The 27,297-nt window shown below is 40.9% G+C and overlaps 1 protein-coding gene across 1 annotated transcript in view; it reads right to left on the bottom strand.

The window, feature by feature from the left end:
- The window catches only part of LOC140202080 (scavenger receptor cysteine-rich domain-containing protein DMBT1-like), a 47,856-nt gene that overhangs the window by 12,055 nt on the left and 8,504 nt on the right, over positions 1-27,297 (bottom strand). The window contains exons 2-4 of the mRNA XM_072266941.1: positions 20,200-20,258; positions 13,607-13,639; positions 12,661-12,975 (exon numbers count right to left, since the gene is read on the bottom strand). Of these exons, the coding sequence (XP_072123042.1) occupies positions 12,661-12,975; positions 13,607-13,639; positions 20,200-20,258 (407 nt within the window). The remainder of the gene's footprint in view (positions 1-12,660; positions 12,976-13,606; positions 13,640-20,199; positions 20,259-27,297) is intronic.

Below are 27,297 nucleotides of genomic sequence, written 5' to 3'. Positions count from 1 at the left end.
GAACTTCTAGTTGGTGCCGAACGCTTACTCTTACGTAGTCCCACTGAACCGCACTCAACCCATAACCCTTCATTCTTTTCCTATGCATATAGCTATCCAATTTTACTTTAAATGACAATATCAAACCTACCTCTACCATTTCTGCTGGAAGCTCGTTCCACGCAACTACCACTCTCTGAGTAAAGAAGTTCCTCCACATGTTACCCCTAAACTTTTGCCCCCTCTCAACTCATGTCCTCTTGTTTGAATCTCCCCTACTCTCAATGGAAAAACCCTATCCACGTCAAATCTATCTATAGCGTTCATAATTCTAAATACCTCTCTTAGGTACCCCCTCAAACTTCTACGCTCCAAAGAAAAGAGTCCCAACCTGTTCAACAGTTCTCTGTAACTTAGGTGCTGAAACCTAGGTAGCATTCTTGTAAATATTCTCTGTACTCTCTCTATTTTGTTGACATCTTCCGTATATTTCGGTGAACAGAATTATACACAATACTCCAAATTTGGCTTTACCACTGCCTTGTACAATTGTAATATTACATCCCAACTCCTATGAACAATTCTCTGATGTATAAAGGCCAACATACCAAAAGCTTTCTTCATCACCATGTTCTTCAACTATGCACCGTTATTCCTACATCCCTCTGTTCTACTACATACCTCAATGCCCTACCATTTATCATGCATATTCTATTTTGATTAGTCCTACCAAAATGTAGCACCTCACATGTATCAGTATTGAACTCCATCTGCCATATTTCAGCCCACTCTTCTAACTGGCTTAAATCTCTCTGCAAGCTTTGATAACCTACTTCATTATCCACAACGCCACCTATCTTAGTATCATCTACATACTTACTAATCTAATTTACCACCCCATCATCCAAATCATTAATGCATATGACAAACAACATTGGAACCAGCACAGATCCATGAGGCACACCACTAGTCACTGGCCTCCAATGTGACAAGCAGTTATCCACGACAAAAATAATACCTAACGATTGAACCTTCCTAACTAACCTTCCGTGTGGAAACTTGTCAAAGTCCTTACTGAAGTCCATATAGACAACATTCACCGCTGTACCCTCGTCAACTCTCCAAGTAACCTCTTCAAAAAACTCAATAAGATTTGTCAAACATGATCTTCCCCGCACAAATCCATGTTGACTGTTCCTAATCAGACCCTGTCTATCCAGATAATTATATATACCATCTCGAAGAATACTTTCTATCAATTTACCCACAAATGACGTCAAACTTACATGCCGATAATTGCTGGTTTACGCTTAGAAACTTTTTTAAACAATGGAACGAAATGAACAATACGCAAAAGCTCCGACACCATCCCGGTTTCTAATGACATTTGAAATATTTCTGTCAGACCCCCGGCTATTTCTACACTAACTCCTTCAAGGTCCTAGGGAATACCCTGTCATGACCCGGAGACTTATCCACTTTTATATTCCTTAAAAGCGCCAGTACTTCCTCTTCTTTAATCTTCCTAGTTTCCATAACCTCCCTACCTGCTTCCCTTACCTTACACAATCCAATATCCTTCTCCTTAGTGAGTACCAAAGAAAAGAATTTTTTTCAAAATCTCCCCAATCTCTTTTGGTTCCACACATAGCTGTCCACTTTGATTTTCTCAGGGACCAATTTTATCCCTCACTATCTTTTTGCTATTTATTGTAACTGTAGAAACCTTTGGATTTATTTTCACCTCACTTGCCAAAGCAACCTCGTATCTTCTTTTAGCTTTTCTAATTTCTTTCTTAAGGTTAATTTTACATTCTTCATATTCCTCGAGTACCTCATTTACTTCATGCGCCTATGTTTATTGTAGATATCTCCCTTTATCCGAACTAACTGTCCAATATCCCTTGACAACCATGGCTCGCTCCAAATTTTAAGCTTTCCTTTCAACCTAAATCGAACATAAAGATTCTGTACCCTCAAAATTTCACCTTTAAACGACCTCCATTTTTCTATTACATCTTTCCCATAAAACAAATTATCCCAATCCACTCCTTCTAAATCATTTCGCATCTCCTCAGTGTTAGCCTTTCTACAACCAAAAATCTCAACCATGGGTCCAGACCAATCCATCTCCATAATTATATTGAAACTGCTGTCATTATGATCACTGGACCCGAAGTGCTCCCCAACACATACCTCCGTCACCTGACCTATCTCATTCCCTAACAGGAGATCCAATACTGCCCCTTCTCTAGTTGGTACCTCTATGTAATGCTGCAAAAAAAACTATCCTGCACACATTTTTCAAACTCTAAACCATCCAGCCCTTTTACAGTATGCGCTTCCCAGTCTATATGTGGAAAATTAAAATCTCCCACAATTACAACCTTGTGCTTACTACAAATACCTTCTATCTCCTTACAAATTTGCTCCTTCAATTTTCACTCCCCATTAGGTGGTCTATAATACACCCTTATAAGTGTTACTACACCTTTCCCATTCCTCAATTCCACCCAAATAGTCTCCCTAGACAGCACTTTAATCTATCCTGCCAGAGCATAGCTGTAATATTTTCTCTGACAAGCAATGCAACACCTCCCCCTCTTGTCCGTCTGATTCTATCACACCTGAAGCAAAATAATCCAGGAATATTTAGTGCCAATCACAGCCCTCCTGTAACAATGTTTCACTAATAACTACCACATCATACTTCCAGGTATCAATTCATGTTTTAAGCTCATCCACCTTCATCATAATTCTCCTAGCGTTTCAGAAACTTTCCTCTCTTACTCTCTGTTTATCACTATTTGTACAAACAACTTTACTATTTTCTTTTTCTCCCTTCTCTCCTACATCTGTTCCCACACTCTGGTTCCCCCCACCCCCGCCCCCCTGCATCTAGTTTAAATCCACTGGTTCCTCTCTGGCAAACATACCTGCAATAATATTTGTCCCCCTCCAGTTCATATGTAAACCTTCCAGCCGGAACAAGTCCTACCTTCACTGGAAAACTGTCCAATTATCTATAAATCTGAATTCCTCCCTCCTGCACCATGTCTTCAGCCACTCAGGAGTGTGCAGATTCTTCGTGTTACCCACAATGGGCAAGGATAGAATTCAAAGACTTACAAAACATGTTTTAATAACAATCATATTAGGGGTAGAGGGCAACTATTTTCCTTGGCAATGGCGCGAGGAATTAATGCTGTAAAGCGGAATACCTGTTGGATTCTAAGATTTGTCTCTACTAGCATGTTGTAGATGTACTCCACTCCCATCAGGGCAATTTTATCCTGAAATCCATTTTAATTTTAATATCTGTCTTCGTGGTCTTGAGAGACTTAGGATATCTAACTCTCATTCCATCACATATATTGCATACTTCTATTAGTTTCCAGTTATCCCTTGCATACTTTGAGTAAACGAATTTCAACTTACCATTCCTTCTCCATAAAAAACATCCAACATTTCAGGAAAACAAAATCTTACTCATCCCTTCTGCTCTTCCTAGAGCAAAATGTCTGTAGAACTGCAGTCTGTGCTCCAACTGTGACCTAACCATTGCTTATAGTTTTATCATAATTCGCCAACTATTCTATGCTTTATTTTGTTTTTGAAAATTGTCCCATATGACCTCTCCCAGCCCGCTTCAACCTCCAGTTCCATTTCATCGAATTATGATGCTGCGGAGCTCAAGATCATCCTATTGAAAAGCATTCCATCTTCTAAGAATCTCTGCCTCCTCTAGCACAGCATATTATAGATGCAATTAGCCAGCTCGCCTTGGAAGCGACGTAACAATGCACAGTCATGTGAAAAATGTTACGGAGGCTTACTACTCTGTCTTTAGCAATATACCACTACCTCCTCAAATACCAAAAGTAGTGACACACCTTACCCGACACAAAGCAATGCTGGAAATCCCTAATCAGCAAATATTCTTTCTCTAGGTGAATTCAAATGTTGGCTGCCCCAATTTCTCCTTTTGCAAACTGTGACAATCTGCAGGGATGGAGCCAGTGCATGGTTGCCCACCAAATCCATTTACATTAACGCATTAGTAAAACGTGTTATATATTTTGGAGCCATGAAAGGCAATCAATATGGGCTAATTAATGTTGAACACATAAAATGGCACTTCAGTTGACTGACAGAAAGGCCACATTTGATGTCATCAGGAAGGACCAGGCATGTGTAGATTGGGACATGCAGGTATCTGGAAAATGTGTACTATTTAAGTGGTAGGCCTTCAAAGGTGAAATTTTCAGAGTTCAAAACCTGTACGTGCCGTTCAAATTAAAAGGTAATTATAAAAGGTTTAGGGAAAAAGATCAACTGTGAAGATGCTAGAAATACAAGCAACTAACACAAAATGCTGGAGAAACTTATCCGGCCAGGCAGCATCTATGGAAAAATTACAGTCGACGTTTTGGGCCGAGACTCTTTGGCAAGGTTTCTTAGAAAACCGTGCTTTTAAAGTAATACTGAGTCTCTATATAAGCAAAAAAAAAGAAAAAGTGGTGCACAGCAGGGACCGGCTGGTAGGAACAAATTAAGTAGATATAGTGTTAAAGAGAGTGAAGACAACACTTAAGAAAGAAATTAGGAGGACTGAACGAAGTCATTAGTTTGCCCTAGCAGACAAGGTTAAGAGAATACTAAGACAATCTACAGATAAGTTCAGAGCAAGAGGATTGCAAAGGACAAAATTGGACCTGTAGATTTTCGGAATGGTAACCGATACATGAATCCAAAAGAAATGGGGAAGATCTTAAACGGATGCTTGCATCCCTATTTCCTCAGAAGATGGAAACAATGTCTGCAGATGAGATACAAATCAGCTTCAACTTAATGAAACCGATTGAGATTACAGAGAATAAAGTGCTTGCTGATTTGCGCAGATATCTTGGGCCTGAAAAGGTGTTTCCTCGGACCCTCTGTGTGGCAAGTGAATAAGCTGCAAGGTTCTACTAGAGATATTTCAAATATCCTTAGCCGTAGGTGATGTACCGGAGGATTGGAGGACCAGTAATGTTGTTCTGGCATTTATAATAGGCACTAAAAATAATCCTGGAAATTATAGGACAATGAGCCGGATGTCAGGAGTGGGAAAGTTATTCAACGTACTCTACGGTACCGGTTAAATGAGTGTTTGAATAGACTTGAACTGATTAGGGAGAGTCGGCAAGTCTTCCAGCGTGGTAAATCCTGTCTAATCAAAGTTATGGAGTTTGTTTACGAAGTAATCAGCGGGAATATACATGAAGTCAAGGTTGTGGAAGTTGTATACGTTGCCTTTAGCAAGACGTATGTCAAGGTCACGCATGAGAGTTTGGTCATTGACGTTCACTCGCTCTCCATTCAAGATGAGGTAGTAAATTCGACCAGATATCAGCAATGTGGGTGAAGTCAGAGAAAGGAAGTAGGTTGCCTCTCTGATTGGAGATCTATGACGAGTGGAATGCTTCAGGAATCAGTGATAGGTCGGTTGTTGTTTGTCATCCATGTTAGTTATCTGGATGACACTGTGGTTAACTTGATCAGCACACTTGCAGATGACACAAAGTTAGAGGGTGTAGTGGACGGTGATAATGTTGATCAGAACTTAGAGTGGGATCTGGAAAAGCTAGAAAAAATGTCTGAAAATGGCAGACATCATTTAATAAAGACAAGTGCGAGATGCTACCAGGTAATTCTTACACCATGAACGGTAGCACACTGTGGAGATCTGTAGAACAAAAAGAAAATGGGAAAACAGTTACATAATCATTCAATCCTGCGTTACGGATAGAGGAGACGTAAAGAAATCTTTTGGTACATTGGCCTTCATAATACACAGACTTGAATAAATGAGATCGGATGGTATGTTGACGTTGTATAAAACGTTGGTGAGGTCTAATTTACGGTATTGTGTGCTGTTTTGATCACCGATCTGCAGGGCAGCTGTAACTAGTTTGCAAGCGTGTGGGGAAAAAAAATAGAAGTTTTTTGACGTGACTGGTGGACGTGAGTCATAAAGAAAGTATGAATAGATTCCGATTCTAGTCTATGAAACGTAGATGATTGAGTGGAGATTTCATAGAGGAATACAAAATTATGAGGTGTATAGATAAGATAAATGTTAACAATCTTTTTCCAGTGGGTTTGGGTGAGACTGGAGGTTATGGGTTGTGGGTGAAAGTTGAAATGTGAAAAGTTTAAGAGCAGCATGAGGGGTAACTTCTTCAGTTGGAGAGTCGTGAGAGTGTGGACTGGGTTGCCAGAGCAAGCTGTGCATTGGAACTGGAATAATCGTTTCAGAGGAGATTAGCTGGGTACATGGATGGTAGTGAAAGTGTACTGATACACGTCGATAGGAATAGGAAATTTATATGGTCTGGCAGAGACTAGATGGGACGACAGGCCTGTTGATAAGCTGTATTTTCCATGACTCTATATACTCTTTCTGCCGGATATAAAATATGAGTAAGTATTAGTCCATCAAATACTAACAAACCCCTGCGGCACACAGTTTTCAACTCAAAATGCAGCAAAGATTTAGCACCTCGAGCGCTACAATATAAAATGCTGGAGGAAAAACCATTTGGCGACAGGCAGAAAGTTCAACCTGAAAACTTTTCGCAACATGACGCAACTCTTCCCGAGAGAAAACCTAACGATGTTCATGGCAAAATATTTTATAGTGACTCTTGTATTGTTGACAATGCAGTTTCCACGAAACAGACTTTCCAAATTCTATGAACCATGAATTTTATTCAAATATTGATCACACATTGGATTACTGGTTTTTGACCATATCGACGTAACATATTGGAGCAGAATTATTTGACCATCGAGTCTGCTTCACCTTGTCGTCATCTGTGATCCATTTTCCTTCTCAGCCCAAATCTACCGCCTTTTCCGTGTATCTCATCGTGCTTTGATTTATCAAAAATCCCTGAGCTACTGCATTAAACTCACACCATGACTCAGACTGCACTGCCGCCCGTGGCAACGAATGTCACAAATTCTCCACTCTCTGCCTCAAGAAATCCGCGTTCCTCTCCGTATTAAAGGGACGCCCCTCCATTCTGAGGTTGAGCCCTCTCTTCTTTGAGTCCTTCACCAGAGGAAGCACCCTCTTCACTTCCACCCTCCCGAGATCTTTCAACATTTCAGTTTCCAATGAGGTCACCCATCATTCTTCTGAATTCAAACAAGTAGTTCAAACGCTCCTCATATGACAAGGTTTTCAAACCCAGATATTTTTTGTGAACCTCCTGCGAACCGGCTCCAACATCAGAACATCCTTTCTTAAATTAGGACCCAAACTACCCATAATACTCTCAGCCCCGACTCGCCGGTGGCGTACGAGGCCTCAACATGGCATCGTGGCTTTCATACTTCAGTATTCTTGAAATTAATGCTGACATTGCACTCTCCTAATATGTCTAGGTCAACCTGTAGTTTATCTACTTCCTAAAAACTACTTTCCCCTCAACCACTTTCATATTCTCTATAAACGTGGTCACAAAGCCACGACTTGCGTCGTCCAAATCAGTTAAATATAAGGAAAAACAAATTGGTTCCAACACACACCCCTAGGAACATGACTAGTTCACCAGCACCCAACTAGAAAACAGTCACTTTCTTCCTACAGTTTGCCTCCTGCCTATAGGCCAATAGGCTACCCTGCTGGCTTCTTTAATGCAACCGTATGGATCATAACTTGTTAGGCACCCTGGCAATGACCTTCTGTATATCCAGATGCATAACATCTACCGATCCTCATTTGTCTATGCTGCTTCCTATTTCTTCAAGGAATTTTCTGAAGAAAACCGTGCTGACTACCGTCTATTTAATCATCTGCCTCCCAGAAACCCGGAACCTCACCCTTAACAATGGATTACAAATTCTTCCCAGCTAGTTAGGTCAAACTAACTGGCCTATAAATTACTTTCTTCCGCCAGTTTCCCTTCTTAAAGATGGGGGTAACATTTGCAATTTACCATTCCTCGAAAGCCATGTCAGTATTAAGTAATTATTGAAAGATCATTACTAATTCCTTCTCAATGTATTCAACACCTGTCTCAAAACTCTGCGGTGTATAATATCTGTTCCAGGAGAATAACTTATTTTCAGACCTTTCAGTTTCCCAAAAGTATTCCCATAACAATGGCCATTTCACATACGTCCACTCTCGAACATTTATCGTTCCGTTAGTGTCTTCCACAGCGAAGATTATTGCCAGACTCAGTTCGTCCGCTATTTTCTTGTCCACCATTATTACCTCTCCAGCATCAATTTCTAGTAGTTCCATATGTACCTTTGCCTCTGCTATACACCTTATGTAGTTGAAGAAAGATTTGCTGTATTCTTTAATATTATTAGATAGCTCAACTTTGTATTCCATCTTTTTATCTGCTGAATGACTTTTTACCTGCCTTTTGATGAGTTCTAAAAGCTTCCCAGTCATCTAACTTCCCACTCATTTTTGTTCCCTTGTCAGCCATGGTTGTGTAATGTTGTTTTAAGAAAACTTCCTGCAACTTCGGCATTACTCCCTGAACGTCGACATCCCTGCTACCGTTCATTTCTAATTAATTTTGTCCAGCTCCTCTCTTATACGTCTATAATTCCATTTACTCCACTGCAATACTGAGACATCCGTGTTTAGCTGCTCATTGTCACACACCCCTCGTTGGATCAAGCGCCAACATGTTTTTTCGCCAATCTACATGCATATTGAAATCACCCACTCTCGTAACTTTGCCCTTTTGACATGCACTTTCTATCACCCGTTGCAATTTGTAGATAGCATCCCTACTACTGTTTAGGGAACTGTATTTTACCATTTTACCCTTGCAGTTCTTGAGCTCATCCTACAACAATTCAACAAAGGCCTTCTTATTCTTTGGCACCGCTCTCTAATAGCTTGCTTGCACTTTTGACGAACAGGGCCGCACCAGTACCACCTCAACCCCTCAGCCTACCTGTCCGTCATTTCGGTACAATGTACAATATTTGAGCGTTAAGTTACCATCTATAATCTTTCAGCTCCGATTCAGCGATGCCTACGACGAAATACATGCTAGCCAGTAACAGCGATACAACATCTGCATTATTCGGTGTACGGCGAAATTTCAAATATACCACCTTTCATCCCGTATTCACCTTTTTACATTTTCCCTGCCTTTTTCATTTTTAAGATTTTCGGAAACAGATAACAAGCACATTTGATCGGATGTGAAAGCCAAATAAAGCCATGCAAATTATAGTCATTTGAACTAAACAAAAATACGCTGGAAGACCAACAACAAGAAGGTTAGGATGCTTCGTGGAGACAGAGACAAAACGTAACTTCTCAAGTCCAATGTTCTTCAGTGGAACCGAGAAGAAAAACAACAACATGTTGCTGAGATAAGAAGGAATAAAGTTGGTCTGAGATCATATGTGCACCTTCTGTTGGTTTGTTTGTGGAATCTAATGTCGTTGGGAAGACGGGCATGACCGTAACTCTGCAAACCATGGATATATGCAAATTAGCTTTCGGTCCTGACCGAAACATTACAGTACAGGTCGTCCAGCATTAGAATAAGTTGGGAGTGGTGTTCTTTTTTTTTTCCTCTCGCTCTCACACAAGGAAATCAGCTTCACGCATGAAACACTCAGCAATGAAACATTCGTCCTCATTTTCTGAGCAGGAATTGCAAGGCGGAAATATTAATTAGGCATGAGCTCATAACTGGTGCGCTGCATTCAGACTGCACATACCAGTAAAACTCACGTTATCTCGCCTCGACATTCTGAGCCTTTATATCATGGCATCCGTAACATAGAAGACAAACATGACGTGAACTTGGACTAGATGAGACACATAAATGATACCACTACAACACTTCTACAGTCTTTAATTACCATTCATCAGCAGTCTCACTTGTTTCTCCCAAATATCATGTTATCCTCGATAACTCAAAACTGAGGAAGATCTGACGATGTTTACGTTTACGAGCTCCCATAATAATCAAGAAGCTTGACATCATTCAGGGTAAACAAGCTTATCTGACTCAATTTCCCACGTCCCTTCTACCACGCTAGGTACACATTGTCTCCATCACTGAAACATGACAGTATGCTACCTTGGGCCATTTGCATTGCACATACTCTACATGTTAGAAACATAGAAACATAGAAAACATACAGCACAATACAGGCCCATCGGCCCACAGAGCTGTGCCGAACATGTCCCTACCTTAGAACTTCCTAGGCTTTACTCATAGCCATCTATTTTTCTTAGCTCCATGTAGCCATCCAGGAGTCTCTTAAAAGACCCTATCGTTTCCGCCTTCACCACCGCCGCCGGCAGCTCATTTCACCCACTCACCACTCTCTGTATTAAAAAAAAACTTGCCCCTGACATCTCCTCCGTACGTACTTCCAAACACTTTAAAAAATATGCGCTCTTATACTAGCCATTTCAGCCCTGGGGCAAAGCCTCTGACTATCCGCACGATCAATATCTATCATCAGCTTGTACACCTCTGTCAGGTCACGTCTCATCCACCGTCACTCCAAGGAGAAAAGGTCGAAATGACTCAACCTATTCTTGTAAGGCATGCTCCCCAATCCAGGCAACAGCCTTGTACACCTTCTCTGCAGTATTTGTATGGTTTACACGTCCATCTTATCGTGAGGTGACCAAGTGGGATTTGGCCCGGGTCCTACATAGCTGCAACATTACCTCACAGTTATTGAAGACACAGCTATTGACCTCACAGAAAGAAAATTACCACGAGGGAATTGATTCACTGCACACGCAGATTCGCCTTTAAGACCGATGCTACCCTGGAATTCACAGAGTGCCATGTCAATATTCATGACATCCATCCTATATTATGTCAATGTATTCAATAAAAATGGAAATCTGATCTAAACCCGAATCTTTGGAAATACATCTCAGGTCAGGTGCATAATGGGTTGCATTTGTTTTTTTTTTACCTTTATACGAGACCCCATTTTGCAGCAGAAAGTGTGTGGAGAAACAGACAATAAGTAACTTGTAAAGAAGTGGAGCAAAGAAGATGTTAATTCTGCTTATCGCTATACAGTTATTGTTCAAGTTAGGCATTGGGGAGGGAATGTCGACTCAGACCATGAGAGGCCTGCGTCGGGGATTTTGACGCCTTACAATGAATTTCTCTTCTGCTTTTTTAACATTTGACCTCATTTCCAGACCAGGTAGTGCAAAGCCTAAATATTAATCGAGTATGAGCTCATACGCGCTGTAATGTGTTCCTACTGACCAAGTGTCAGGAATACAAGTGCAGCTCACATTATCTCTCCTCGACATTCTGAGATTGCACATCACATCATCTGTAACTTAGCAGTCAAACATGAACAGAACCTGAACTAGACGGGACGTACAAATGCTACGGCGACAACACATATGCAATCTTTAATTATCAGGCAGCAAGTGTCTCTTCTGATTCTCCCCAATATCATGTTATTATTGACGAATCAAAATTCAGGAATGTCAGGCAAAGCTAACATGGGTCAGCTCCCATAATGCTCAAGTTGTGAGATCATTCAGAACAAAGTAACTCATCTGAGTCCATTTCCAAAATCTTAACCATCCTTTCTCCCACGATGGGCACTCGTTTTCTCCATTACCGGCACATAACAGTATTCAGTCTCGACCAAGTGCATTGCACTTAATTTCCATGTTACTTAAGGTAACATCACAAATAAAAGTACCACGAGGTAACTGGCTCACGGGACGCACAGATCTGCCATTGAGTCTCATACTACCCTAATACTGACGCAGCGTCGTGTCAGTATTCAATGCCGTGACCAGTGTCGTGTTAACATAAAATAAACGCAAATACAATAAATCTGATCTTAAACCAAAAACCCTGGAAATATACCTCAGGTAAGGCAGCATTTGCATGGAGGGAGTTGGAGTTGCTTTGTTGCTTCTTTATAACTTTATTTTGCAGCAGGATCTACATGGACATACGGAAGGAAAATACTTTGCAAAGATGGTGATACAACGAAGGTGTTAACTCTGCTTTCCGCTCCACAGTTGCGATACGGGATTGCACTGATTACAACATCTCTTTACGTTATTTCACATTTCCAGCATCTGGCTTTTGGGAAATTGTTATTCTATATTAACAGATGCTATCTGTTTGGGTGCACTATAATTATGGAGAAACCAGGAGTTAAATCTTTATTGAGGTGAGTAAATTATGAGAGGAATACGCAAATCTTTCCCCCAAGGGAAGACAACTCCGTGGCTCTGTCGATGCAAATGCTGGAATGGAACAACTAAAAACATACTATGGAGGAACTCAGTGAAATGTGCATTATTTCTGGTATAAAATTTCTCGCTGATGTCTTTCCGGATCACTGTCAACTCTGACAGCATTTTATCTTGCACCATGGATGCTACTTGACTGCTGAGCCCTTTCAAATGCTGGGTCGTGTCCAGTACTGTGTACTCAATGTACGCGTCTAATTAACATCGGTAAAATCGGCTTGGTAACACAAATTGCGATCACAACACGACAGGAATAATTTCGACATAACCCTATTTAGTTTCACGTCACTGGCGGCGGTTTATCAGCCCGCATTATTTTACAGTCGGGACATCATAGAGTCATCAATCTGGCGGGATGGAAGGGACAAAATTCTGATTTTTACCTGAGCAGATGACACCAGTATCATTGGAGTGAGACCCCCCATAATGATCCCAAGTGCTAGATTTACACTCCCGCAGGGTTGCTTCGTTTCCGTTGCACTGAACATTGTAGATTATAACGGGTCCGGAACCTGCTCCAAAGTGAGCCCCGCCCGGGGCATCCACCGCTTTGCCGCAACCCAGCTCCCGGCACACCACAGTCGCGTCTTGTAGGTCCCAAGTATAACTGCGCACAGTCCACCAGATTCCCCGGTAGTGAACCTCCAGTCTCCCGGCACATCGACTGCCTCCGTTCATCAACCTCAACTTCACGCTTTCTGAAACATATCAGTTAAAGAGAGATCAATCTTTAACGTTAGTTTAAGATTCCGGCTACTCAATGCTCAGTAAACCGCTCCCTCTGCCCACCCACCCCAAGCATTTAAACTCCGCAGGTCCATGTTATGATCCAACGAAAAATCAGGCTGTGGCAGACAACTTATGAACTGCTAAACGTGACAAAAACAGACAGTAAGCTCGTGATCATCCGGTGAACCAGGAGCCATCCGGTTGTTCCGGAGAACAACGCGTTTCCCAGAGAAAAGAAAGGATGAGCTGAGGGATCGTTTTCTCTTTTCGGAGAACAGCTGCCAGACTGCTCGGGTCTGTGTCCCGCTGCACTCAGCCTTAATCAAATCAGTGACAGAACCCACACTTGTTTGGACGGGAGGAGAAATTCCTCTAACTGGAGCCCAAAGGAGAAAGAGTTAAATTGAGTCTCAACGTGATACCACTCTCAACACACAAAAATAAAATAAACTGTGTGAACACCTTTAAACTTTTGGACAATGTCAGCGGAGTCACTTCTCTGCCGAATCACTAAACGTGATTTCAGCAGTCACCTCTCAGCTTGATTTTCAGTGACAATCAGACCCAGCCCTACGCGTAATGATAATTCAGAAAGATTACCTGATCGGTCAGGCTGACAATCCCCTGGACGCCCTAAAACAAGAAATAAATTATTAGATTTATTTGTGGAGCTGTCGCGTTGGGACGTAGAAGTGGTGGAGTTCATGGGAGGCGGGTTTAAGGTTATCAAACTTATAAAGCCATCAGCGGGAAATGTCTTAATGATGTGAGGCGGTGGAAACCGAACTGTCTTAGAAGAGTGGTTTCACTTTCTCATATATTTGTCTTTCATGACAGCGTAACACCGAGTCGACAGCTGTTACTTCACATTGTGTTTTTGCATTGAAAATTACTTTCGGTCTGCTGACATCTGGACACATCCTCACATTGTGAGGTTACAGGTCACATCTGTTTAGTTCTCCTCCATAACACCTGTAGGCGATTAGTCTGCCTTTCCGAGTGTAAGGCAAATGAGTCACAGAAAAGTAGTTCTTTAGGACCCCGATATTTACCCTACCCCACTCGCGATATCTCAAATTAGCCCAAATTAACTGGCTTTAGCAAGAAAAAAAAGTCACAGAGCAGTACAACAAAGAAACAGGCCATTCAGCCCATTGTTCCGTTCTTACCTAGTATTTTGCCTCCTCCCATCTACCAGCACCCGAACCATAGCCCTTCGTAGCCCTACGACCTATGTCCCTATTCAAACGTCTTTCAGTGTAGCAACTGACACCGCATCCACCAATAGAATTTACGTTTCTTTACGCTCGCGCCAACTTCTGAGTGTAGAAGTCTCCCTCTGACTCCCAGTAAATATTTCATCTTTTACCTGAACCCATCACCAAATCTGAGGGAAAAGTCCTGCATATATTTACTCTATCTGTACTCGACATAATTTTGTATGTCTCTAATAGCTCTTCCCCAAATAAGATCTGGGGAATAAACTGCACATCTATTTAACCTTTCTCTGTAACTCAAATCCACCAGTCCTGGCAACATCCTTAGCAGTGCTGCGAGCAAGTTTGTGAACCCTGTTGAAAATGTGATCACACCTTTGCATGTGCTAAAACTAGATGAAGGGAACCCAATTAAATAAGTAATACAAAAACACAATACTTGTTCATTTCTTTATTCAGAAAAACGATCCAATATTACATGTATTTGTTAAAAAAAAGGTATGTGAACCTTTGTTTTCAGCAACTGGTATGACCCCCTTGCACAGCAATAACTGTGGGATGTTGGTGAGCTTCTTCGAATGAACTGCTAGTTTCATGTGCTTCCACAATATTTCTATAGGATTAAGTTCAGGATATTGACTAGACCATTCGAAACTCGAATTAACGTCTTTTTTAAACATTCTGGTGTTAATTTACTCTTGTCCTTCAGCTTGTTGACTTTTTGCATTATTGAATTTCTCTCAAGCTTCAGATGATGGACTGTTACCCTGACATTCTCCTGTAAAATGCCTTGATATAATTTCTAATTCACATTCCCTGCACGATTGCAAACTGCCCAGGCCTTGCGGCAGCAGAGCAGCCCCAAACGATAATGTTCCTTCTATCATGCTTCACAGTTTACATCAGGTTTTGGTGTTGGTGTGCAGTACCTCTTTTCCTCCAAACATAGCAATGTGCATTTCTGCCAAAAAGTTCAATTTTTATCTCATCTGTCCACAGAGCACTGTCCCGGGAGTGTTGGAGAACAGCCACGTGGTCTTTTGCAAACTTGAGAATTGCAGCATTTTTTTTTGGAGAGCAGAGGTTTCCTTCGTGGTGGATACATGAGCAGAGATTATTGCAGGTCTTTTGCTGTTACTCTTAGGTTCTTTTTCACCTCCTTCATCATTACACGTTGTGTTCTTGGTGTGACCTTTGCAGGGTAACACTTCTAGGAAGACTACCAACAGTATTGAGTTTCATCCAATGGTAAACAGTTCCTCTTACTGTGGATTGATGAACACTCCGGTGTTTAGAAATGCCTTTGTAGCATTCTCCAGCTTCATGCATTTCTACAATTCCTCTGAGGACATCTGTACATTTTGATCGAGGCAGGGTGCACACAAAGAGATCTTTCTTCAGAAGAGCTGACATTGTCTGTATTTTTACATGGCAGGGCGCCTGTACAACACACACTCCAATATAATCTCATTGATTGGAACACCTGACTCTGAAGAGCTTTTGTGGAAGTCATTACCCCAGAGGCTGACATACGTTTTCCAACAAATGCATGCAATATTTGACCATTTTTCTCAATAAGTAAATGAACAAATACAAGGTTTTGTGTTACTTATTTGATTGGCTTCCCCTTCTCTAGTCTTAGGACTTAGGTGAAGATCTGATATCACATTTTAGGTCATATATAAGCAGAAATAGAGAATATTCTACAGGGTTCACAAACATTCCAGCACCACTGCATTTTCCCCCTGCATTCCTTCACGTCTATTAATATCGTTCCTGTAGGCAGATGACCAGTACGGCAACCAACACATCAAAATCACCTTCATCAAGGTCTTATACAACTTCTACGTAACATCGCAACTCCTATACTCAAAGCTCTCATTTATAACGGTCAATATGCCAAAAAGCTTTCTTACGATGCTATCTACCTGTGATGTCTTATTCGGGGAAGTATGAATCTGTATTCTGAGATTCATTCGTTTTACCTTTCACCTCAGCCCGACCATTCGTTACCCGTTTCTTTTTCTGAACTGCACACCGAATATTTGTTTGCATTACATTGCCATTTCCTAGCCTATTCTCATAGTTAGTCCAGATTACTCTGCAAGATTTGACAGCCTTCTTCGCTGTACACTATGCCGCCAATACTGATGTTAGCAACACATTTGCTAATCCATTTTACCTCATTACTAACAATGGACCCAGTATTGATCCTTGCGGCACACCGCTGGTTACCAGGTTGCAGTCAGAGAGTTTTAGCCCTGGCTATTGGTTGTGATGACACACTAATTATTTATTCCGGACCAAAGGTGCTTTGTGCAAGCCATGCGAGTGCATCAGCCCAATCATCCGCTCTTAGTTCCCACGCACTGCTGGTATTTTTGGTGCTTCGTCTGGCGTAAGCACCGATTTTCATGATGTTTGTCTTCAAATGCAGAAACACCATTAAGTGACCTGTTTGCCGTATTTGTTCATCTCAATACCCTGACTGCTGCGAATTTTTGATATATTTTTATTTGAAATGACTAGATGATATTGCTCACGCTGTATCAGCAGAACACTTCTCTTTCCCAGCATTACTACTGCATAAAAGGCAATTGATCTGTTCCAAGACTCTGCTTCAAAACAACATGCTTTCCATTATCTGCTCTTCGGAACTGCAACATTACTTACATATTCATATTTTATGTGTATAATGCGAGAGGATATTGCAACGTTTACAGGTTGCTTCATCCTTATTTTGGGTAATCTGGCAACAACAGATTATGAAAGGCCCCCACGTCTGAGTGCTCGGAACAACTTGCTCCCGTGACACGATAGTGTCAGAAGATCACAAAGGCCGTGTAGTGGTTCTGGAGAATGATTGTTGCCTACACAAAAGGTCAGGAATAAATAAACTGAGAAGGGCGGGATTGTTTTTCTAGGTTGCGGATAGTATAATTCAATGCAAGGACTGTTGTTGGAAATGCTGAGAAGTTTCGGTCATGCATGAGCAGGCAGAACTATGACATTATACCCATTGGTGAGACTTGGTTGCGGGAGGACTGGCAGCTCATTATTCTAAGGTTGTGTTGCTTTAGACGTGATAAGGCAGTAGGGACTAAAGGAGCATTCCCGTGACATTCAGGAAAATGTCACGGGAGTGCTCAGAACGGTTTGGATATCTCGCCTAGTGAGGTTTGCTGAGTCGAACTGAGGAATATGAAAGTAATACCATCTTAATGGGAATATATCATTGATCACCCAAGAGTCCAAGTGATTTAGAGGAGAAAATATTGAAGGAGATCACAGAGGAAGCATAAGGTTGTGATCGAAGGCGATTTTAACTTTCCTAATATTGATTTATCCTCCCATTTTGTTAATGGCTTGAAATGGATTGAGGTTGCCAAATGTGTACAGAGAAGTTTCCTAAACCAGTACATAGAAGTCCCAACCAGAGCCACTGCAATACCAGAGCACATGTTAGGAAAGGAGACGGGGCAAGTGACAGACGTTAGTGTAGGGCAACACTTTGCATCTAATCATCATAATGCAATTAGATTCAAGGGAATTAAGAAAAAAGGTTAGGTCTGGTCCTCCAGGTGTGATTTTAAATTGGAGAAAGGCCAGCTTCCATCGCAAGAGAAAGGATCTGGCTGTGTAGGCTGAGACACGTTGTTTTTCTGGCAAAGGTGTACAAAGTAAGAATGAGCTATTCAAAAGTGAAAATTTGAAAATACAGGTTTTATGTTTATGCCTGAGTAAAAGGCAAGATTAACAGGTTCAATATACTTTAGATTTTGAGAGGTATTGAGCCCCTGGTTAAGGGGGGGGGCGCGGGGGGGGGGGAAAGAGTTGCACAGCAGGTATAGGCAGACTGGCACTTGAGCCGTATAAAGAATGCAGGACAATTAAATGAGGAACGCTAAAACAAGGCTTGAGTTTTATTTTCTTGCAGAGAAGGTGAGGGAGAATCTTAAGAGCTTCTAAAGATATGTTAAGAGCAAATGGATAGCAATGTAAAACATTTGTCCTCGGTAAATTAGAGTAATTATCTATGCGAGGAGCAATTAGAGATCGGCAGTGATCTTAAACTGATTTTTTTTTTGCACCTGAATTTACTCGGGGCAGTTAAAGAGTTTATATATTTGAACCAATGCAGCAGCGAGGTCTTGGACCCGACGAAATGTACAGAGCAAGCAGTGTTTGCTGTCATGGGGCAAATTAGATTGGATAAATCCCCGGGTTCTGACAAGGTATTCCCTCGAAACTTGAGCGAGGCTAATGCAGAGACTGCAGGGGCCTTGGTAGAGATGTTCAAAAGATTTCTATCCACGCATGAGATACCACAGGATATGAGGATAGGTGATGTTGTTCTGTTGTTCAAGAAAAGCTGTAAGAGCACGCCAGAAAATCGTAGGCCAGTGAGTCTGACATCAGAAGTGGAAGGCTATTGAAAAGTATACTACGAGACCGTGTATATAGGTATTTGGCTAGACAGCGTTTGATTAGGGATCGTCAACATGAGTTTGCCCGTGGAACGTCGTATCTAACCAATATTACTGAACTTTTCGATTATGTTCCGTGGAAAGGCGATGAAGGCAAAGCAGTTGATGTTGTCTACATTGACGTTGCAAGATCTTTGACAAGGTCCCTCATGAAAGATTGGTCAGGATAGTTCAGTCGCTTGGCATTCAAGAAGTAGTAGTAAATTGGATTAGACATTGGTTTTTCAGAAGGATCCACAGTGAGGATGTATATGATTGCCTGTCACACTGGAGACCTGTGACTTATGGCATGCCATTGCGATTGGTTAGGTGAGTGATAGCACACAAAGGAGCGCTGTAGACCAGAGGGCTCTGGTACTACAGATACATGTTCCATGTAAGTGGCATCATAGGTAGATAGGTTCGTAAAGAAAACCTTCACAAAACAATATATTGAGTACAGGAGTTGGGTCGTTTTGTTAAAATTCTATGAAACATTGGTGAGGCTTAAATTGGAAAATTGTGTGCAGTTTTGGACCATAAGACATAGGAGCAGGATAAGGCCATTCAGCCCATCAGGTCTGCTCCGACATTGCATCTTTACTGTTTTCGGATCCTACGCAACGCCATAAACACACACGAAATGCTGGAGGAACTCAGCAGGCCGGTCAGCATCTATGGAAAGGGAACACTCGAGGTTTCGGGCAGCGACCCTTCGACAGGACGAATGCTGTACACTTGTCCACAGATGCTGCCTTGCCTGCCGTCTTCCTCCAGCATGCTCTGCGTTTTGCTTGGATTTACACCATCTGCAGATTTTCTCCTGTTTCACAGTCAACTCCATACACCTGCCTTCTCGACATATCTTTAGATACCCTGACTAATAAGTAAACGATCACCTTCCGCCTTTAATATACACATGGACGGGCTTTATGATAAGTTGAATCACCACTGTAAATTATCTCTTTTTTTACGTGAACGGTACAATCACGCCAGTAGATTGAGAAAGAAGGAAACTGAAAAAGGAATAACTTATAAAGGGGTTGTTGCTGATCAGAGCAGACTCGGTGAGTGGACGCGGATCTTTGCATGCTGCCCGTTTGCATGACGATATAACTCTGTTTTCGGACGGTGAATTTAAGTTATCTTTCTCTGCAACGGCAAATATATAGCGAAAGAAAATGTTGCTGTTTCAAGTTCCGCAGGTGTACGTATATTTAAATGCTAACACATTAACTTTAAAGTTTCACTTAATGAGAAGTTCTGAACAATAATTGCAGCGTGAAATAGTGTCTGTCAGGGTCTAATTTCTACGAATGTCTTATGGATGAAATAGCCATGTTTTTGTATTCTGACTAGCTTTAGTTATCCTTAAATACACAGAATTAGTATCCCCTCGGATATCACAACCCCGAGGAAGCAGCATTCACAGTCAAAAACTTTATAATTTGTATGCCCCTATTCCTTGTATTGAAACGTTTGTGAAATACATCTGCGGTTAAAAACTTACAGATGCCATATTCTATTTTAAAAGCAGCAGCCAACAACTGAAAAAATGCAACAGAGAAGCTAAAAGTAAACAATATATATCGTAACACTCGATTAAATTAGTTTGCATCTGCCGAATAAGAGGGATATATTTTATTTCCTTTTCTTTCCATAAATTTTAAGCAGGCAACTTAATGTTAACTCAATTTCCCATTTATTTGATGGTGCTGTGTTCCAGAAGGTTCCCGCTATTTGACAGTCAAGCAATAAACATTTTGAATAAAATATTCGGAAGGAAATAAAGAACATAGTCGCGTGTTTATTTAACTAAATTCTGCCCCATCGTTTAATTTGGACAGAAGAAAACGGAATGTGGAATAAAGTTCAACAGCTCAGGAAATGCGATTCCAAACACGCATATAATGGAACATGAGCAACTTTAACCCCGACAGAGAGACCACGAAAGTGGAAGAAAGTTCAAAATCATGACATCTGCGATTCTTCACATCTATAGATTAGAACTCGGGAAATTACACTAAGAAAAGCATGTGTTTGATTTCTCCGGGGCGTAGAAAAGTGCTGAATTAAAATGCAGAATTAAATAATATCGCATATTTTAAGATACGAAATTTGAAGAATAATTAATCTGCAGCACTGTCTGGAAGATCCGTTGATGCCAGCTTTCAAATGTTGTATTTAAGAATAATACCAACAGTGTTAAGTTTAGCAGTGTTCACTGTATAACATGATTAATGTGAAAAGCCTTTTCAAAATCTGAAATAGCTGCATTAAAAAAATGTTCACTTCACGGGTTCACATGTTGGGGAGAGTGGTGTAATTCATAATTTCCAGTGATAAGAATATGTGCGAGCGTTGAGGCTCTAACGGCTAGAGTTTCGGCATCTGTTCAAGCTCAGTGAGTTATATACACCAAATTCCGATGCGCTGTATCCCAACAATTCTTGCTCACCATGTCTGATAAACTCAAATTAATAATCAATTTAGCATGTCAATTCACAGATGCTGCGGATGCGGTGTTTGTGAGAAACATCCCCATGGGCGGTCCCAAGCCGGGCAGCGAAAAGATGAGAGTTGGGCACGGGTCCAGCAACCCAATCCCAACAAAACAACAAAAGAATCTCTAAAAACCTCATTTCTGGCTCAGGGGTCTAGCGAGCTACTCGAGCAGGTCGGCGGCCTATGCCTCAGTAGCTCTGATGGGATTTAGTAAGTGTTCATAACATTAAGATACACAACAACGTTGTTTAGGTGCAATTTCTCTGTTTACGGTTTGATAGAAATCTCAACGATAAGTTCAAAATCTGAAGTCCATGATTTAATGGAAACACTTATAAAGGGCCAAAAAGATATTGAACCATGCTAAGAAAAGAGAAAGAGAGGGGAAAAGACTTTCAAAATATGTATTCAATTTAACTACAACGTTAATACACAACTTCAGTGCTGCATTTCTATCATCTCAAATCAGAAATAAATCAGACCTTTTCCTGATCTCTTTTGCCATTTGTCTCTGATAATTAAATCACATTAATATTTGATTTGGATAAGTGAGTAATTCACAGGAGAAAGACATTTTCCACTGTTTAAACATATCCACATTAGTTTTCATCACAATATCAAACTTGACAGAGAATCACATTTGTTTATGTATTCCACACTCCACATCTATTGGTAACAGAGTGATAACATTACACAAAAACACTGTAGGCATTAATAACAAACAACACGCCGGTTACAGAATAATCTCACTAAACTCACATTTCCAGATCTGCAACATAAGCAGTGCCGAAAACGACCACAGCATTCCGTAGTAGTCAGTGACAGCGGTGGCTCTTGAGTTTAAAACTTCTAAAGTGTTCTAACATTCCGACTGATCTGAAGGCTAACTCTTTGACAGCTACTTTTTAGGGCAAAAAAAATCTACCAATAGATTTTCACAACATGTAGGCATGAACGACAGTTTACTGAAATGCGCCAATGAGAAAGGACATGTCCTTTCATGGACATCTCGGATTCATTTTCACCTCCTCCTAAGAAACCAATAAACTGAGAAAAGTCATTGACCCAATATTTGCACTCTAAACGCATTTGGTCATACACATTTACTGGCGCCGAGAAGATTATTGAGCCCATTGCAAAGACTGTGTTTTAGTGTAAGTGGTAGTTGTCTGGGATCATGTTTCTCATTTGTCACCTACCCACGGCACAGTTTACCACTTTAACAAATGATTCCGAGATCCCGTCCCGACGCACACTATCAGCAAACGCTTGAAAACGCTAAACGACTCTCCGTGCTGAATGCCCTTTAATTATTCTTCCTGTGTGACCAATATTCATGAAATCAAAGAACAAAAATATTATATCTTATCATACATCTTTATTCATCTCCGTCTCTCGATGTCACACCAAATATTCTATGTTATTTCCACACGAAATGACGAAAGAAAAATTGAGTCATTTTCCCGGAGAATAAAAGTCACTTAGCAGAAATTTCTCAATCCCCTAGAAGGGAATAATATTCTCCAGCACCCATGATCATTTTAATGTGCCTTAAAATGTACTTTAAGTTATTATTTTTTTTTGCTTTCAGCATCTCTCCATGTATTTCGCTGGGATCTGCATCTCCTAGACTGCGTAATGTATTTCTTTCACCGACACGATGTCTCCCTCATACTGTCCCATACCGTGCGTTAAAGATTCTGATATGCCCTACTTCACGAAGACCTTCCTTCTTATTGTTTTACGTGAGTGACAAAATTCTACTACAGTCAAGTTCTCTTTTCAAAATATATTAATGTTCATGGATAGAAATCCAGCTGCAAGGAGTCAGCTACACCAAAGCGATGCAGAACAATGAGTGACAGAACAATTTGCAGCTGAGGGGAGGAGCCGGAGACATTTGAAAGTTGGCAGGTAAGTACTTGTTTGGAGAGAACAAAAGGTATTGATATTATGGTGAAAGTTCCCGTGTACTGCTGGTTGCTTTTTTGACTAGCAAGCTTCAGTAAAAGCAACCAACAGCAAAGTTAGCACAAGCTAAGTTTGCTTTTCCTTAATTCTACTCCATTTGTTTCATTGGACGGATAGTAATGGCAGTAATGGAGTGATATGCACCTGCCACCAGATGTAGGAGATCAGGAGTCAGGAGTCCCTGCAGACTATGTTTGATGAGGTTTTTCCTGTTTCACCTCATCTCAGACATCGTGATTCAGCTGAACCAACAGTTGCACACACTGAAGTGCAGACAGAAGGCAGAGATGGCTTTAAATAGCAGTTTCAGGGTGCTGGTCCCTCCAAACTCTAGTGCCTATGCACCTCTCAAAAATACAACTTTGCATGTTTGAGATGTGGGTTCCTCTCCAGAGGGTAAACGGCAGAGCTTGCCAGAGCACTGCAACAACCGCTGGCAGAGTATATATATTTCAGTTGAGTGAAAATGATATGGAATTCGAAAATCAGAGAAACAGAGAGCTAATTCTCTGGCTCAAAATTAATTCCCGAATGATAAGCTGGTTCAATGATGTCAAGGTCAACAAAGTCTTTGGGTGGTCACGTAATATTATGATTGCTCAACTTTCGGGGATTTTAATATTGCAAAATTGATAGAAAAAGGATTAAAAAAGGTGGAGGCTCGCATTACAAACGAGGGAGAATGCCATAGCTGACATCACAGGGAGCCATAATTGAGGGCTTGTCCATTGAGGTAATATGGGTAGATTGTAGAATGACAAAAGCTGCAGTCACTCTAGAGGAGTGTATAATCGGCCTCCCGATAATCACTGGGACCTCTGAACAGATATGTAGGCAAAAGATGGAAAGATCTATGTGATCCAATATTGCTACAGTGGATGTCTTTGATGTACCAATATTGACAGGCAATCAGTAAGGGAGGATCCTTATCTGGTCAGAATCATCAAATCAGATCAAGAGGCTGACTGAAGAGAGAACTGGTATTTTGCATTTCTAGTCACCCATGAGGAATTCATAGAGGAACATAGGATCAGTATCAGGTACTCCAATACACAAGGGCATTTGTAGTTCAAGAAGTGGATAATGTTGAGTATTTTTGTAGAGCATTCATATGAATAAATTTCCAGAGATTGATGTGATTTATCCCAGTTTAGGTAGAGAGGCAAAGGTGAAGGTTTTTGGGTCTTTGATGAAGATCTTGTCTACCCACAAACAAACAAATAGGTTAATCCAAGAAACTTGAGGCTGTTGTGAGCTTACATCTGTGGTAGAGAATTTTTTCTTCACTTTCGAAGGGATAGGATTAATTATGATGGAATTAAAAATCAAAATAACATGGTAAGAGGGACAGACTACATTTGTTCTGCAGGACAAATTGTCTTTCACCAATGGCACATAGCTTTTCATAATATGACCAAAGTTGTTAATGAGAGTGGAACAGTAGATGTTGTCTACACGAACTTTAGTAACCTGTTTACAAGTGTCCCTCTGGTTGGTTGGTCGGGATTGGATTAAGAATTGACTTGCCCCTAAATGACAGAGGGTTGTGATTGAAAGATAATCGTCTCGCAGGAAGAGAGTATTCTGTGTTGGTTCATAGTGATTGGTGCTAAGAGCTCAGTTGTATGTGATATAACAAATGGGTTCTCTTGTAAGCTTGTTCATGTCACAGATACTGAGGAAGCATGAAGAGTGGAGAAGAACATCAAAGAGTAGCGTTTGGCACCTATGTCTTTCCTGATTCAGGAATTAATGATGCAGTTGTACAAAACATTTGCTTGCTATCTGGAGCACTAGGTTCCATTATGAAGATGTGGGTATTTTAAAAAGGGTGCAGAATAGTTTTACCAGTTTACTGTCTGTGTTAGATCGCATTAGCTCTAAGGGTCGGTTAGATACATGAGAATTATTTTGGTTGGTGTGTCAGAGGCTACAGGCAGACCTGATCAGAATATATACAAGTGTACGAGGCATAGATGAGGTCAGCACCCAGAATATTTATTTTATGTTATTAATGTCAAATACTAGAAATTGTAGTTGAAGATGAGGGGAGGGAATGTATAAAGGCAATTTACTGGGCAGGTTGTTGACACATAGAGTGTTAGGTGCCTGGGATGCGTTGACAGAGACAGTAACGGTACTTATGCCAGGAAATGGCGGAGCACACTCGATGGGCCCAATGGCCTAATTCTGCTCCTATATCTGATGTTCTTGTGGTGTTATGAACACATGCGCTCACAACCGTCTCCCTGGTGCCAAGCCAAGATGAGACGCTTCCTGTGAAAATATGTCAATCCTCTCAGGTGATGTATTTACTTATTTAGCTATAAAGATAAGCATTATTTGTAGAGGTATGTTTTTTTTTTAATGAGGTTCAGCCCTACATGCTGTATGACACATTGGTCACACATTCTATACACACATGCACAGCGATGAAATTGTTTGAGATGCTGGTGTTGAAGCATCTCAGTTCCTGACTGAGTGGCGACTTGGATCCGCTCCAATTTGCGGACCGAAGCAACCACAGATGCCATGTGGCTCTTTGCACAACCCAGAAACATCTGGACAGCAAAGATGCATATATATCTTCATCAATTAAAGCTCAGCATGTAATATGATCATTCACTGAAAATTAATCAGTAAATTCCAATACCTCGGCCTCAATGTCCACAGATGCAATTGGATCTTAGACTTCCCCACTTGCAGGTCCCAGTCAGTTCAGATTGGCAAAAACATCTACTGTCCAATCTCCATCAACACAGAAGCTTCACAGGGACGTGTGTTTAGGCCCCTACTCTATTCACTTTATACCAATGACTCTGTGACTAGGTACAGCTCAAACACTATATACAAGTTTGCTGATGACACCACCGTAGTGGGCTGTATAAAAAATTGTGATGGATCGGCATACAGGGCGGAGCGTGAAAATTTGGCCGAGTGGTTTAATAGCAACAACCTCTAGCTCAATTTCAATAGGTCCACTACTTCAGAGGACCTCTCCTGGACAAATCATGTAAATATAATTGCAAAGAAAGCATGGTAGTAACTCCCTTCTCAGGAGTCTGCAGAGATTCAACATGTCATCAAGTCTCTGGAAAGCTTACGTAGATTTGTGGTGGAAAGTGTACTAACTGGATTCAGTATGGCCTGTTTGAGAATACCAATGTGTTTGCGTGGAAAATCATACAAAAGGTAATTGTACATTACGGAAAATACCTTCCAACCATTGAGCACATTAATATGAAAATCAGAATCATAATCACGTTTATTATCACCAGCATGTGACGTGAAATTTGGTAACTTAGCAGCAGCAGTTCAATGCAATACGTAATCTAGCAGAGAGAAAAAAAATAAAATAAAATAAAAATTAATAAATAAGTAAACCAATTACAGTATACATACATTGAATAGTTTTTTTTTTAAAATGTGCAAAAACAGAAATACTGTATATGTAAAAAAAGTGAGGCAGTATCTAAAGATTCAATATCCATTTATGAATCAGATGGCAGAGGGGATGAAGCTGTTCCTGACTCGCTGAGTGTGTGCCTTCAGGCTTCTGTACCTCCTATCTGATGAGAAAATGAGAAAAAAGTGAGAAAATGGCATGACCTGGGTGCTGGAGATCCTTAATAATGGACACTGCCTTTCTGAGAGACCGCTCCCTGAAGATGTCCTGGGTACTTTTTATGCAAGTATCGAAAATAGACCTGACTGGATTTACAACTTTCTGCAGCTTCTTTCGGTCCGGTGCAGTAGCTCCTCCATACCAAACAGTGATGCAGCCGATCAGAAAGCTCTCCACGGTACAACTGTAGAAGTTTTTGAGTGTATTTGTTGACAGGACAAATCCCTTCAAACACCTAATAGAGCCGCTGTATTGCCTTCTTTATAACTGTTGGGAGCAGGTTAGATCCTCAGAGATCTAGACACCAAGGAACTTGAAACTGCTCACTCTCTCCATTTCTGATCTCTCTGTGAGGATTGGTATGTGTTCTTTCGTCTTTCCCTTCACTAGTTGGCATATCTCACTCCTGTAAGCCCTCAAGTCACCACCTGAGATTCTACCAACAATGGTGGTATCGTCAGCAAATTTACAGATGGTATTTGAGCTATGCCTAGCCACACAGTCATG

The sequence above is a fragment of the Mobula birostris genome, chromosome 8, assembly GCF_030028105.1.
Source record: "Mobula birostris isolate sMobBir1 chromosome 8, sMobBir1.hap1, whole genome shotgun sequence".
Lineage (NCBI taxonomy): Eukaryota > Metazoa > Chordata > Chondrichthyes > Myliobatiformes > Myliobatidae > Mobula > Mobula birostris.
This window is presented reverse-complemented; position numbering and strand designations above follow the sequence as displayed.